Source organism: Barbus barbus, assembly GCF_936440315.1.
Source record: "Barbus barbus genome assembly, chromosome: 7".
Taxonomy (NCBI): Eukaryota; Metazoa; Chordata; class Actinopteri; order Cypriniformes; family Cyprinidae; genus Barbus; species Barbus barbus.
The window spans coordinates 5,984,419-6,000,409 of NC_136735.1; the positions used below are offsets into that span (position 1 = coordinate 5,984,419).

General features: G+C 40.1%; 2 protein-coding genes across 2 annotated transcripts; both read left to right on the top strand.

Annotated features, from left to right (window-relative positions):
* Nucleotides 1-60: 60 nt before the first annotated feature.
* Nucleotides 61-7,389, top strand: LOC306872587 (TAF5-like RNA polymerase II p300/CBP-associated factor-associated factor 65 kDa subunit 5L). Its single transcript, XM_079421203.1, has 7 exons — nt 61-173; nt 1,666-1,807; nt 1,903-2,007; nt 2,364-2,557; nt 3,528-3,674; nt 3,795-4,223; nt 5,095-7,389. The coding sequence occupies exons 2-7, from the start codon at nt 1,669-1,671 to the stop codon at nt 5,890-5,892; spliced, it is 1,812 nt and encodes a 603-aa protein (XP_079277329.1). The 5' UTR covers nt 61-173; nt 1,666-1,668; the 3' UTR covers nt 5,893-7,389.
* Nucleotides 7,390-7,566: 177 nt separating this feature from the next.
* On the top strand, nt 7,567-15,618 carry LOC306872215 (calpain-9-like). The gene is made up of 20 exons (XM_079420703.1): nt 7,567-7,900; nt 9,165-9,234; nt 9,773-9,891; nt 9,973-10,106; nt 10,218-10,386; nt 10,476-10,559; nt 10,644-10,729; nt 11,230-11,307; nt 11,736-11,896; nt 12,052-12,209; nt 12,312-12,520; nt 12,748-12,784; nt 12,923-13,003; nt 13,810-13,867; nt 13,950-14,014; nt 14,183-14,251; nt 14,353-14,431; nt 14,518-14,634; nt 14,818-14,876; nt 15,158-15,618. The coding sequence occupies exons 1-20, from the start codon at nt 7,694-7,696 to the stop codon at nt 15,182-15,184; spliced, it is 2,067 nt and encodes a 688-aa protein (XP_079276829.1). The 5' UTR covers nt 7,567-7,693; the 3' UTR covers nt 15,185-15,618.
* The last annotated feature ends 373 nt before the right edge of the window (nt 15,619-15,991 follow it).

Consider the following 15,991-nt stretch of genomic DNA (forward strand, 5'->3'; position numbering starts at 1 on the left):
GGTTTGCGCGGTGCACGCGCTAGATGGCGCAGCAGCAGCGATCTCAGCGGAGGCGCAGAAGAAGAGAGAGCAACCAATGGAGCAGTGCTGGGGAGCAGCAGTCTTCTCCTGAGCTCCTCTCCTGTGGCTTAAACCAGCACTTTTCTCCAGGACTGTCACATACGGATTATGCAGTAGGTGTTTAACAGCTTTACTGAAGTGTCAAACGGATCTGAGGCGCTGCGAGTTGAGTGTGTTTGTAGATACCTTCCTAGGCAGCCTTATTAAAGTCGCGTTTAAATTGAACGTCTGCATCGAGTCGACTGCTCGAACGTGCTCGTGATGCTCGGATATTGATTGAATCGAATGTTGGTGCGCGCTGCGCGAGTTAACAGAATGTTCGAATCGAACGTTGATTCAAATTGAATCACATGTTCGTGCTTGCTTTAAAACAAAAATCGATTCAAATATTCCAAAATAGGTATGATTTCCTATAATCGAATCATAAATTGCATATATGCATTGCAAATATTCGAGAGCATACTCACGATTCCCTGAAGTCCAGTGAAATAGTCAGTCATGCTTATGGTGTCCTAAAATTGATTCAAATATTGATTCTCTAAGCCTGCGTCCCAATGTGCACACTATCCATCCTAAATTCTGTGTGATAGTAATAATTTTCAATTTCTATTTAGGGCAGATAGGCAGGATAGTATGCACAGGGACGCAGGGAGTGATTGAATAAATAAATAAATTCAAGCACTCTTATGGTTCTCTAGAATTGAATCAAATATTTGAGCACGCTTATGATTCTCTGGGTTACACTTTATTTTAAGGTGTCCTTGTTAAAGTGTAATTATATATTTAAGTACTGCGTAATATTAATTAACTACATGCACTTACTATATGGTTAGGTGTAGGGTTACTTGTATGTATTTATGCATAATTTATTTTACATTTAATGTGTAACAAGGACACTATAAAAATACCTTTCTCTGAAATAGTCAAATTTTTCAAGCACTCTAATGATTTTTTTATTTTATTTGAATTGAATATTCAATCTTATGATTCCCTGAAATCAAATAAAAAAAAATTCAGCATGCTTATGATACCCTAAAAGCGAATCAAATATGAGCACTTTTATGATTCCCTGAAATCGAATAAAATATTTCAAGCACACTTATGATTCTCTAAAATTTAATAAAATATTTAAGCATTCTTATGATTCCTTGAAGTCTAAACAAATATTCAAACACTTGCAATTCACTGAAAATGAATCAAATATTCACGCATGCTTATGATTCTCTAAAATCGAGTCTAACATTCAAATTGATATGATTCCCACTGATGTGTTTTGAGACTCGGCCAGTGAATGCTGTGAATTCATGCATTGGGCTGATGTTACTCAGGGCAACATTTTTCCTGGGGAACTTTTTTGAGCAATGCTGCTTGGGCACTTTCTCATTGAGAATGGGTAACAAATTTCTATCTGGATATTTTAGATTGGTTGTGGGCCTGAGTCTCACCTGGTTGTTCGTCGATGGCAACATTTCCCAAAGTTGCCTGACTACATTGCTCAAAAAGTGTATCATCAGCCTTAGTTTATATGTTTTTTGCATTGCACAGCATTAATGGCTGCTTTGAACAGAGATATGTGAGACTGTGTGTGTTCCGTGTCTCCACCAGGAGATGAAGCGGGTGCGGACGGAGCAGATCCAGTACGCAGTGACCCAGTACCTGAAGAGGAGACAGTATATAGACACAGATGGGTCTCTGAAGGGGGCCAAACTCTCCCAGTCCGCTGAGGAGATGGCAGCCAGTCTGACAGGTGACTGCACTTTAAATCAACACGAGCCGTTAACTCTGAATGATAGTAATAGCGATGCTCATCTTCACATTTCTCTCTCTTTCTGCTGTGAGCAGTTCAGACGGAGTCCAGCTGTGCGAATGTGGTGTCCGCAGCCCCGTGTCAGTCTGACCCGCAGCAGTACGAGACCCAGTTCTCCAGACTGCGCTCCTTCCTGCAGGGTGAGAGATCAGCTCCTCACAAACGCTCTGCTAATAGAGACAGAGAGCACTTAGGCCATGCCCACAATCCAACCCTCTCCATTGACTTTTTTTTTTTTTTTAAATACCTTAAAGTAACTACAAATGAGCATGTAAAGCAAATATCTTTCAAAGAAACTCTGTGTGGAGCATGCCCCCGATCCGCGCAATGTTCTCACCTTTTTCCCCCCTTACCAGTCTGCATCTCTGTTTCATATTACTTTGAGAACTACACCCACTGGAGGCTGTGGTTTTCAGATTATGGCGTGCGTCGCTCTGTCTCTATGCTTTAATCATCATGTGCTCTGGTTTTAGCAGTCGCCTTCTCTGTGTTTCAGATGCAGAAGCACCGTTAGTGAAGGAGGTGAGCGGCGTCTTGTTTCCACTCTTCCTCTACCTGCACCTGGACATGGCTCGGTGTGGCCTGAAGGGGGCGGCAGACTCGTTCTACAGTCGCTTCCACTCGTTCTTCCAGCAGGACCCTGAGCAGAAAGCGATCGTAGACCTGCTACGAGGAGCCGTCACGCCTCAGGTCAGTTACTTTACTGTTACAAACTGTGTTTTATGATGAGACTGACTAAACTTAATTTCCTATCAGTTCTCTGTGGCACTGATTTAAATGCATCAAAGTATCAGTTACTAAGCAAATGCACAACTTCTGTTCTAAATTGTTACATTATCACTGAAACTGTGTTTGTTAGGCAGAGAGAGAAACCCATGTTTGGAATGAAATATTAGTGTACTACTTTCTGAATACTGTGTAGTGCACACTGTATACAGCATATTATTTTTAAAAACATAATTATCATAACAGTGGAAATATTTATATTATTCACTTATTAAAACGAGTCATTTTTTTTAAAGAACTGTAATCGATAAATTAAATATTTAGCCAGGTTTAGTTGATTAAATATAAACATTATTGTACACACACATTTGTATACGTATATACTTATGCATATATATATGTGTGTGTGTGTGTGTGTGTGTGTGTGTGTGTGTGTAATATATATTTATAAGTAATAACATATATAATAACACTTTATAAATAAATTATAACAAATTTACATATTTAATTATATTAATTTATATTATAATTTATATTGTCTTTGTAATTACATTCATTTTATTGACTTATGCAATTTATTATTATACACATGATTTTTCATATATATGCAAGTTTAAAAAACAAATGTACGTGTATTTTTATTAGTTTATATTTTTATATTTTGTGTGTATATATATAAATTATATTTATTTGTAAATTAGCTTTTTGACTTGTAAAAATAATAGCTGAGTTAAATTAAAATATAAAAAGTAAATAATGAAAATACAAAATAAAACCTAAACGTGTGTGTGTGTATATGTATATATATATTACACACACATACAATTGTCAGACGGTTAATAATGGGTCCATTGCATTGTGGGATGCAGTATTCAACAGCAGCAAGGAAGCTGTCATTCTCCCAGTATGCTGAAACTTTTTTTTGGTTTTCCAGGACGTAACCTCAAACCCTAAACTCTGCTCGCTCCTGGATCACAAGTATGTGGTGCACCTGACGGATCAAGCGTACAGCTACCTGCTGCGTTACCTGCAGAGTGACGACAACAGCGCCATCTGCTGGGCGCTCAGCACACACGTGCAGGTGTGGGCAAACCATCAGAAACCACTCAATTAAGCGAGGGAGCAGTCAACGAAAACCAGTTCACCTACATCACAAGAGTCTTTGTCTTTGCAATTAGTCATTCCTCTCCTGTTGTCTTAGGTGGAGGTGACAGCAGCTCACCGAACCGATTACCAGCTGTATGCCGCAGGGACAGGAGCGGGAAACACTACCTCCACTTCCTCCTCCTCTGCTGCATGGGCTGCGGTGGATGGGGCGGAGGGGGCGGACCGTGTGGAGGTCACGGCCGGGTTACCTCAGAGCGAGGCGGCGCTGGAGGCGTTGCAGGACAGCATAAAGCGTGTGCGGGAAGGTCCGCCTTCGCTTACCACTGTCTGCTTCTACGCCTTCCAGCACACGGATCAGCTGCTGAACACGGCCGAGGTGTCTGCGGACAGCCGTCTGCTGGCGGCCGGCTTCGATAACTCTGCCGTCAAGCTGTGGAGTCTGCGGGCCAGGAAGCTGAAGGCAGGACCTCACAGGACCGACGTGTCTAAAATAAGACTGGCCTGTGACGTGCTGGAGGAGGAGGTGAGTGTCTCTCTCGTTTTAGGCAGCTGATGTATATTCATTCAGATCAGCAGCACATCTGATGGAGCTTAAAGAGAAATTACGGGTCTAGACAGTTTTCATTCTTTTGATAGGTTTCAGTATGTGTCTCTATTTATTTGCTCTGAAATAAGTTTATTATTATTATTATTAGTAGTATTTATTTTTCAAAGCTTCACTTTGACCAAAGAGTCTTTTCAAGCAGACGTACAGAAGTAAAATACATTGTAATTTACAATGAATATTAACACTTAACACAACTAAATGAACAGTATTTTATTAATTTAATTTTACACTAATATAAACGTAGATGTTAGTAGACAGCAAAATTTACATACATGAAATTGTTAACTTTTTTTGCATAACTAATAACTGAACTAAATGGCCATTTAGCGCCATTCAGATTTTCTTCTGTGTGACATTATTTCTATGACAAACTCTCAATAATGTAATGCAAAAAATACAATGAGATTTAAATGGTAAAGTTTTTTCATCATGGTAGTATTAGTTTACTGCCTTTAATTTATATTTAAATGCTTTTATAAAAACATCAAATTAATCAATAAAATAATCAATTAAGTGCACACACCCCATTACTTTAATACACCTGGGCCCATATTCATGAAAATCTTAGTGCTAAGAGTTGCTCCTAGTAACAAAATTATAAGAAAATACTTGGATTATTTACACACTTTCAGATGATATATAAATCTCAATTTCAACAAATTGACTCTTATGACTGGTTTTGTGGTGCAGGGCCACATATTTGCTATTATATCATGCTCATTTTTAGGTGGTTTAAAGTGTTTCTGTCCATCTTGAGTTTTTCACCTGTATCTTTGTTTGTAATCAGGCAGATGACGAGGATGCCTCGGGCAGTGAGATAAAGACCCTGCGCGCTCACAGCGGCCCTGTGTACCGCACGGCGTTCCTGACGGATGGCTCCGGCCTGCTGTCCTGTTCAGAGGACTCCACCGTGCGCTTCTGGGATCTGAACAGCTTCACAAACACCGTCCTGTACAGAGGCCACGCCTACCCCGTCTGGGACATGGACGTCAGTCCCTGCAGTCTCTACTTCTCCACGGCGTCCCACGACCGCACCGCGCGCCTCTGGAGCTTTGCGCGCACCTATCCACTGCGTCTGTATGCCGGACACCTCTCCGACGTCGACTGCGTCAAATTCCACCCCAATTCCAACTACGTGGCGACCGGCTCCACGGATAAAACCGTGCGGCTGTGGAGCACACAGCAGGGGGCGTCTGTTAGGCTGTTCACTGGGCACCGTGGGCCCGTGCTGTCACTCGCCTTCTCGCCCAACGGCAAGTACCTGGCTTCGGCCGGAGAGGACCAGAGACTCAAGCTGTGGGACCTGGCGTCCGGCAGCCTGTTCAAGGACCTGCGGGGCCACAGCGACAGCATCACCAGCCTCTCCTTCAGTCAGGACAGCAGTCTGGTGGCCTCCGCCTCCATGGACAACTTGGTGCGGGTGTGGGACATACGCAGCGCCCACGGCAGCGCCCCCAGCGACGGCTCCAGCAGCGAGCTGATCGGACAGTACACAGGCAGCACTAGCAACATCCTCAACGTGCAGTTCATGGCCTGCAACCTGCTGCTGGTGACGGGCACGGCGCTGGAGAAACAGGAACAGTGAGAGTGTGTGTGGGGGTCAGTCTCAACAAAACACGCCCGGTTCATATTTAACCCCAAAAATGATTAGGGTTAATTCAGGATAATTGGTCAAACCCCCCCCCCCAGTAATCTCAATGGCAAAATGCGTTCCAGTTTATCTATAAGAATCCATAGTGACATTATGACTTACAAAACACACCCGAGTCTGATGAAATGGTTGGGGTTAATTCATAATTCAGGGTAATTGGCTCGCCCCCCATCCCCCCAGTAATCTCAATGGCACCATTATTTTTTGGCATGGTGACATTATGACAAGCCTGTACCTAAGTTCTTATTACTGTAATGCAAAAAGAAAAAATGGCCAAAAAACAATGAGATACTATTTGAAGGGTAAGGTGTTTATCAGGGTGGAATTTGTTGTATTGCCCTTAATTTATGTTGATTCAACTAAATAATTTGGGACATAAGTTTCACAGTTTCTTTTCTTTAATAGACGTTTTGCAGTAAAAATAATTTGACAGTAATATTATTGGTGTAATACTGTGAATTAATTCTGCATAAATGAAAAAGTAGTTTAACAAGTATTACTTATAAATTGATAATTTACAGCATTTTTTAGTTTTTAAAGGAAAGACAACAAATACTACCTTGATTTTCATCATCGTTATTATTATTATTATTATTGGCATTACAATAAGAATTTGGGTGACAATTGTCATAAAAATAATGTAATCTTAATAGGCTTTATTTTCTTTGAGCAGAATATATTTATATATTTTTTTCTTTCTTGTGAAATATGGTCAGTACGTGTTCTTGATGGGTTTTCGTGAGATTCACCCATTGTGTTTTGTAAAGTGAGAGTGTTGTTTTGTTGTGATGTGATGTGATGAAGTGTAGCCTGCTGTTGTCACACAGATGTAAGATATATTTTTTTCTGAAAAAAGTTAGGTCATTATTTCCATGTCTGTATTTTTCAGTTCGGCTAATTTCTGTTGTGACGTTGCTATTGTTTGTTAATGGCCTGTGTTTATAAAGGTAAGCACATCCAGCACTGTTCTCCTGGAAGTTCACCAGGAAGCCAGATAAACTGAATTCATCCTACTTCATGCAGAAAACAGACCTGATGAAGCTGTCAATGCCTTCATCCTAGTTTTTATTCCCCTGATCACTAGAGATTGAGTTTAGTTTTACTGCAACAAAAAAAAAACTTCCCCAGGAAAGCTCGAGAAAACAAATAATATAAATGCCACAGTTTGTCTTTTGTAGCCTGTTGAACAGCGTAACTCATGGATGGACTGAATGATGAGTTTCCTTGAATCTGATTTTGCAACTTAGTTTTGTATGAAGCAAGTCACGTTTCTCCGTTTGAAGTTTCCTTTTTGTGTTCCTAGTGGTCAACCACACAATCATGGGATGTTTGTCTTTAACAGTGAAGAAAAAAAGACTTGTATTGTTTGGTTCCTTCAAAGAAATGTTTTTGCATCGTTCTGATACTTGTAAATATATTTTTGTAACATTTCATGGCTGTCTGGATCTCATTTCTGATGTTGCATATCTGATTACTGCAGTAATACCGTAGTAAAGTTCTCAAGCAGGATCCGATCCACTTCCTCACACACAGGCGTGGCTGCTTTCACTCAAACCAGTTCTGCTCTTGGTGGGTGTGACGCCAACCTGACGAGCCTGTCCGTCGGCCAGAGTGGCTGGATTCATCTCTCACACACACACACACACACACACTCAAACACAAGCTCACAGCTCCAGACGAGTGTCACCAGTGTCCTGTCTGAGATTTTGGAGCTTGGCTCGTAGCCGGTTTGAAGATGCCCTACAGTGTGACTCTGCCGAGTGGCTCTGGGCAGGCGACCCTAGTGAACAGCACACAGGCGGACGGGAAGACGTTTGAGCAGCTCCGTCTGGAGTGTTTGCAAAAGGGGAAGCTGTTTGAGGATCCAGATTTCCCAGCCGTAGATGACTCACTCTTCTTCAGCCAGAGGGTCCCAGTTAACTTTGAATGGAAGAGGCCGGTGGTAAGTGACCTGAATTATGCATGATGCTGCAAGATGACATTTATGCACAATTTTTGACTCCTAGATAGGATGAATTGGATAATCTGACACATTTATTCCAGTAGATGTAGATTGGCACTGCGGAGGGAATTGTGGGTGAATTTGATGGGGTCTGATGTAAGCGTAAAGTTGACAAATATCTAGAACTGTCAAATCTGAAGCATTTGTTCTCTGCTGCTCCACCTGTTCATGTATGGATGGATGTTAGATGAATGAATGGAAGTGTTTTTACGGTTAGTAATTACTCATGGATTCACCTGTAGTATTATGCACATTCCAATAACATTAACATAATTTTTGACCTTTATGGCTCACAAATTCTATCATTGTGTGCGATTTGCATGTTTTAGAATGTAATTTTGGCACTTTAAAACCTGTCATGCAAGTTTGCAGAATAATTCAGGTCTTGAATCAACCAGGCTGGCCGCCTTATAAACACACCAGAACTTTATTAGTGTGTCAGTGTGTAACATCACAACAGAAGTCATATTTGTGCATAAAGGACATTGAAGAAGTCCTGAATCCACTGAAGACTGATGCCATGCAGCAGGTCAGGAATTTTGCCATGCACGGAATTCATTGTTTATTTAGTCTTGAGTGATTGAATGGAAAGTGGATGTAGGTTTTATTCTAGTTGGAAATGGACTACTGGGTTGAGTTTAAGAACAGGTTGCCAGTAGTTATGACAAATGATCTAAGATGCTCCACACCCCTCCTTCACGCTTGTAAAACTTTAAGGACCTTTGAATGAAACTACAACTGCCTTTCATTCCAGGGCGTTTCTGCAGAGTGACCTTAGATATGCAGCACGTGAAGAGCGTGGGCTTGCGTTAGAATGCGAACACACCTCACACAGACATCATGGGCATTCACACATCTCCCTCTCTCTCTAATCAAACACTTCATTAGATCTACAGTAACGGCAGATCATGTGATGTGTTGTAAATGTCTATAAAAAATAGTGAAAATATTGTTGCATAACCTACGGTATCCAGCTTTTCTGTCATTATTGCATTCAGAACATTTCTTAAAATGGATGGATGGATAGATAGCATGACAGTTGGATGTTGATCGACTTATATTATATATTATATATATATTTTTTTCTCTGATCTCTTCAAATTAAGCAAATCTGCAAGATGATGATAGATAGAGGGATAGCATGAAAGTTGGATGTTATTTGATTTGACCAACTGATATTTTTCCCTGATCTGTTCAAATTCAGGAAATCAGCAAAGACCCAAAATTCATCACAGGAGGAGCCTCCAGGACAGACATCTGTCAGGGGCAGCTGGGTATGTTTTCCTGTCGTTTCAGGTTACTCAAGTGGTTTATGACAAAATGGAAAACACTTCCAATGACCAAAGAATAAAATAATGGCTCAGTGTTGGGGAATTTTACTTATAAAAGTAAAACAATATTGCATTACTCCATGAAAAACGAACTAATTGCATTACTTAGTTACTTTATATGGAAAGTAATGCAATGCATTACATTATTTTTGCATTAATTTTTGTCACCTGGGCTGGGCTCACTTACCCAAAAGTTATATTTTTGCCAACCCTTTCACACCAAAATTGAAATTAATAAGCCACAAGCTGAAGGAAGAGTTTTCAGTGAATAAATGGGAAAACAAAGTACCTTGCGTTACGTATTTTAAAAAGTATTTCAGATATTTTATAAAAGTAATGCATTACTTAGTTACTTGGAAAAGTAATCTGATTATGTAACATGCGTTACTTGTAATGCATTATCCTCAACACTGTGATGCATTAATACTGATCATATTATGATCTCCACCATGCATGTTGCCCTTCACGTATGGCCACACAGGAGACTGCTGGTTGTTGGCAGCGATTGCCTCCCTGACCCTCCATGAGGACACACTAAAAAGGGTCGTTCCACATGACCAGGACTTTGATCGTGGCTATGCTGGAATCTTCCATTTCCAGGTGAGTCCCACTCTCTGAACTCTCTCTGTCTACAGTTTCCCAATGACCTTGAACCCTAACCAAACACTCCTTGTTGTGCAGTTCTGGCAGCATAATAAATGGATGGATGTGGTGGTGGACGACCGACTCCCGTGTGTGAGGAACAACCTGGTGTTCGTCCACTCCGCTGACAATACTGAGTTCTGGAGTGCACTTCTGGAGAAGGCCTATGCCAAGTATGCATTTGAGTTTACAAAACAAGATACGCCTTGACTTCTTGTCATATCTAGTTTTGAGACATCAAACCTGTTTGTGTTAGTCAGTCATCTCCTGTGCTTCTCTATCAGGTTGAATGGCAGCTATGAATCCCTGAAAGGAGGAAGCACCATGGAGGCCATGGAGGACTTCACGGGAGGCGTGGGCGAGATGTACGAGACGAAGAACGCCCCCACAAACCTCTTCCTCATCCTCAAGAAAGCCGTGGAGAGAGGATCGATGCTCGGCTGCTCCATCGATGTAAGCAAAGCTTTGTTGGATTTAAAGTGAGATCAATAGCAAATACTGCCGTTCCTGAATCCCAGATGTTGTTTTTTTCGTATCATTAGGTCACAAGTTCTGCTGAATCTGAAGCACAAACCACTACTGGTCTGGTTAAAGGACACGCTTACTCCATCACTGGAGTGGAGGAGGTATTCACAGCATTTTCATCTTTTTTTGTTCACAGATTCACTTTTTATTTTTTCTTCATTATATCTTACGTCTTGTCTTCTCAGGTCAACTACAGAGGATCAAAGGTCCAGCTGATTCGAGTTCGTAACCCCTGGGGTCAGGTGGAGTGGAACGGACCCTGGAGCGACAAGTAAGCGTCCGCTAATGGTGACACTTGAATGAAGTCCATTTCTTAAATATGAACAAAAACTCATATTAGTAATAAGAAAGAAACATCATACAGATTCATTACTTTTGTTTCCAATCAATTATGTTTATGTGATTACTGGGACATTGCATGAAATAAGCTGAAAAACGCACATAAATTCAGTTGAGGCAGATCATTTTTTCATTCAATAAGAAAACATGCATATAAAATATGATGGAAACATTTACCAAATGAATTCATGGATGAGCTTCTGTGACTCATGAACTTATGTTGCCTCAACAGATTGTGTATTTAAAATGATTGATTTAATTACCTCACAGAACTCATTGTGTTCCCAAACATCAAGCATCCGCCCAAAACGCAAGATAACATGACAGCGTTTGTTATTGCATTATGTCTGTGCAAGTAATTTATTATGTAGGAAAAAAGGAAAAAACAATTCATTACTGATTTGTGTTATTTCTTTAAATCTTGTCTTTCAGTTCCAGGGAATGGAACGCTATTGACAGTTCAGAGAAGACACGACTGCTGCACAACTCTCTGGATGACGGAGAGTTCTGGTATGTACGACCCTTCACATACAGAGTAATAATAATCATAATAATACATTTTATTTGGTGGTGCCTTTCAAAACACCCAAGGACACCTTACAAAACAACAACAAATATTAATACAAGCCCAACAAGTTATAGTCCAGTTGACGGATGTGTGGAGGGAGAGAGTTCTCAGCTGAAGGCTCTGGCTCCCATTGTGCTAAGTCTGAATGATGGTACAGTTAACATTGCAGTCTTAAAAGAACGAGGACTGTAGGGAAGATGTAGTTTAGAGAAATGAGGGGGGAGGTTATGAAGGGCTTTGAAAGTGAACAGAAGAAGTTCATATCAGGTTGATTGCTCTTAAAGAATGGCTTTGACATGAGAACCAGGATGATCTGATTCAGCGAGCTCATTCAGATGTGCGCTGTGAGCTAACATGACTTGTGTTGCAGGATGGAGTTCGGAGACTTCAAAGCCAACTACGATAAAATCGAGATCTGTAACCTGACTGCAGATTCTCTGTCAGATGACGTTAGCAAGAAGTGGGAAGTGAATCAGTTTGAGGGCAACTGGATCAGGGGCTCCACTGCTGGCGGCTGCAGGAACTACATCGGTTAGTATCATGTAGCAAACTCCACATAGATTTCATCATAAAAGTTTGCATGCTAATCCATGCTATCGTTTGTACATGAGACCCAGCATTTTCACTATTTACAGTTGCTTAGACCTATATTTGTGTTCCTCTTGATCTCAATTTTCCCTTCTCAGACACATTCTGGACAAACCCGCAGTTTAAGCTTCGTCTGGAGCATCCAGATGATGGTGACAAGCTGTGCAGCATCATCGTGGCCCTGATGCAGAAGAACCGCCGTCAGCTCAGGAAAGAGGGGCTCGATATGGAGACCATTGGCTTTGCCATTTACGAGGTGAGGGAGATGTAATACTGTGTTGGAATATGGGTTTGGAGAACTTCATGTAGTGCCTCTTGCTCCACTGAAGTCTGATCTGCTCACTTGCTGTACTCTTAGGCTCCTGATGATCAAGACCACCAGGGGAAGGACTTTTTCCGCTACAACGGCTCTAAAGTGCGGAGCCGTACTTATGTCAACGTGAGGGAAGTGTCCGAGCGCTTCAGACTGCCACCGGGAAACTACCTGCTGGTGCCCACCACCTTCCAGCCGCACCACGAGGCTGATTTCCTAATCCGGATCTTCTCGGAGAACAAAGCTGGAGCCATGTATGTCCATGCAAATACTCTTCAGTGTTATCAGCTGGATTTTAAAGCAAATTTCAGCCAAACATGAAAGTTCTGTCATTATTTGCTCACATTTACTCATGCCTTTCAAAACTCATATGCTGTTATTTTTTCTATGATTACAAAAGGAGCAATTTTGAAAGAATCTTCATGCAGCTCTTTTCATAGCAAACATGTTGATGCAGCTCCAATGTGTTTTGTGTTTGCAGTGAGATGGGGAACACCATTCAAGCAGATCTGCCAGAGGTGAGTTGGTTCATCATGGTTCATTCATTTATAGTCTCGCTGTGAGCTGGGAAAGACTCGTTTACTGGGCATAAATAGTTCAACATACATGTATGCTAAAAGTGTGTGCGCATGTCTGTTTCTGTTTGATTTCTGAAGCCACCGAAGCCAAACCCACCTGAGGAGGAGACAGATGAGGAGAAGGGCTTGAGGAGACTGTTTGAACAGATCGCCGGATCGGTAAGAAACCAAAAACACCAGTCAAACGTTTACTGATGGGTTTCCCAAAGCGAACTGCAGGGTGCTGATGAAAATTAATTAATGAAATCTTAAAAATGTGACAAAGTAAACAATTAATTTTAAAATCAAAATATAAAAAATATGGGGTTCCATTTGTGCCAAAAATGAGTTGACTGCTTTGTGCTTTGTGCTATACATTTGTCTTTGTCTACAGTCCTTGCCTGCTTGTTCAGGTAAATCAGTAAATGTTGACATGTATGTTGTCTGTTGACGTCGTCTTAATCAGTCATCCTGCCGTCTTTTCTCTGTTGTTTTTACTGTCGTCCTTACTGTTATCTTATTCTGTCGTCCTAATGTCGTGGTAACAGAAGACGACAACAATAAGGATGACAGAACAAAACAGAGAAAAAGACGGCAGGATGACAGATTAAGACGACGTCAACAGACAACATACATGTCAACATTTACTGATTTACCTGAACAAGTATGCAATGACTGTAGACAAAGACAAATGTATAGCACAACGCACATTTTTGACACAAATTGAACCCCATAAAAAAAGCAATTAAAAAAAAAGCAATTTTAAAAAAAGGGCATTAAAAAAGATTTTGTTTGTTTACCTGCACATCATTTGATCATTAACCGACATTAGAGAGCCATGAACATAGAATGTGTTATTAAATAAATGAAACATTAACAAAGGAGTTGAAAAAGTTTGGGAATCCCAAAACAGAGCGAGCGCGTCCTCCTCTGGTGTAATTGTGAATTACTGTATGCTTTACACTCTTCCCCATGTCTCTATGTAGGATAAAGCCATCAGCGCCAGAGAACTGCAGCATGTGCTGAACAATGTTCTGAGCAGAAGTGAGTCTCTCACTGTTTTCAAGCATTCTAATCCAAACCCAGTAATAGCATAAAAAGCCAACATGCAACTGTCTCTCTGCAGGGAAAGAGGTGAAGTTTGACGGTTTGACCCTCAATACCTGCCACAGCATCATAAACCTGATGGATGTATCCTCTCAACGGCCGTCCATGTGTTATTAGTCTAAACTAACCCACTTCTGCCTCAGGTTTAATTACAAAATCAAACATATAAACCCTATGATGTGAGTTTTACATCTTCGATATGTGAATGTTATTTTGAGCCATTGTTGCTGAGTTTTCTTGAACCGAGTGCAGGTGGATAACACAGGAATGCTGGAATTCGAGGAGTTCAAAGTGTTCTGGGATAAGCTGAAGAAATGGATTGTAAGTTATAGAAACATACATTTGCTTGTTAGCTTGTCAACAATGACCGTCTTCCAGAATATCACCATATTGTGATAAAGCTGTGTCGTGTGCTGCTGTAGATGCTGTTCCTGTCTTACGATACGGATCGTTCTGGACGCATGTCCTCCTACGAGCTGCGCAGTGCTCTTAATGCTGCAGGTAAACATAATGAATAATTGCAGCGCAATTTAACCACAGTCATTTAGAAATCAGTGTTTGACCTTGTTTGTGTTTTCTTCATTCAGGGATGAATTTGAACAATAAGATTTTGCAGCTGCTGGGTCTGCGGTTTGCAGATGAAAATTTTGACATTGATTTTGATGATTACCTGACATGCATCGTGCGTCTGGAGAACATGTTCAGTACGTTATGACGATGCATTAACTAAAAGTCGAAGACTTCTCTCTAATGCTAGGATTTGTTCTGTGTTGGACTGCAGTGTATTTATGTGATTTTTTTTCTTTATTAATATTCAGAACATTCCAGAACATGTGGAGTGTAAATAAAAGATGGCATTTAAATCTAGATTTTGACTTATGTTACAGGAGTTTTCCAGGCCTTAGATAAGCAAAAGAACGGAGCGATCAGTCTGAACATGATGCAGGTAAAACATCATTTTTTTTAAACCTGTTTTTGAATTCGTAAATGTAAAGAAAGCGTAACAGTATTTATTTATTGCAATACATGAACTACAACAGTTGCCCAATTTGTCCACTAGTTCTTAGTAGTTTCTTTATTTAACAACTTTTTAAGGCACATATTGCTTTTAAAATTCATGCATTTTGAGCTGCTTTCATATATGTTTTAGTAAGTAGTGTTGCTCCTTTTAATAATTCTATCATGCAGTGAGGTCAAAGTTATAAACAAATCTTCATTCATTCACAGTTCCTGATGTTGTCCATGAACATATGAGGATTCAACAAAATCCAGCAGGAACAGGGATGCGACGGATGGGGTCAGATGTGCCACGGAGGATTTTCACTGCTATGCTGAACAGTTTTCACACGTGTTTGTTTGTTTGTGGGGTCTGTCCCATTGCTACTGACTACAGATTTACCTGAAGGTTTTTCTGTGATTATTTTGTGAACAAATCCAAGAATTTGTAATAATTGCAAGATGTATTATTATTCACAGAGCTGCTAAACCGCTAAGTTTTCATCTCAAAAGTTGCATGCATAAATGAACAAAATCTGGAATATAAATGAATAAAAATGTCAATCAATTACTGTGGCTACTGTTATTGAGAAACTGTGATAGAGCATCCAATAACTGAAATATATTTAATAAAAAACCTTTGTTTAATATTAAACAAGGTCCAAGCATTTTGTCATTGATTCATCACCAGGAAAAAATAAATAAAATAAACATACTGAACTAAATGGACAACGTATTACTGGTTGATGAAATTAAACTTTTTCAACAAATCAAGCAAGCACATAAATTAATTAACAAAAATGAAACATACCATATCAGCTGTACATAGAATATAAAGGGGTACACTTTTACATTAAAACTAACAAATTAATTTATTTTCTTTTTAGATTTAAATGTATAACTATGCGTGCCTGGTGTTTTCTCTTTTTCTAAATCTGAATTAATATATATATATATATGTAATGTGGATATCTATATTTATAAGCCTATTATATTTACCTTATTGTTACATTCTGTCTGACATAAGAAAAAAAAAAACGAAGACTTAAAGAGAACATTTTAAAG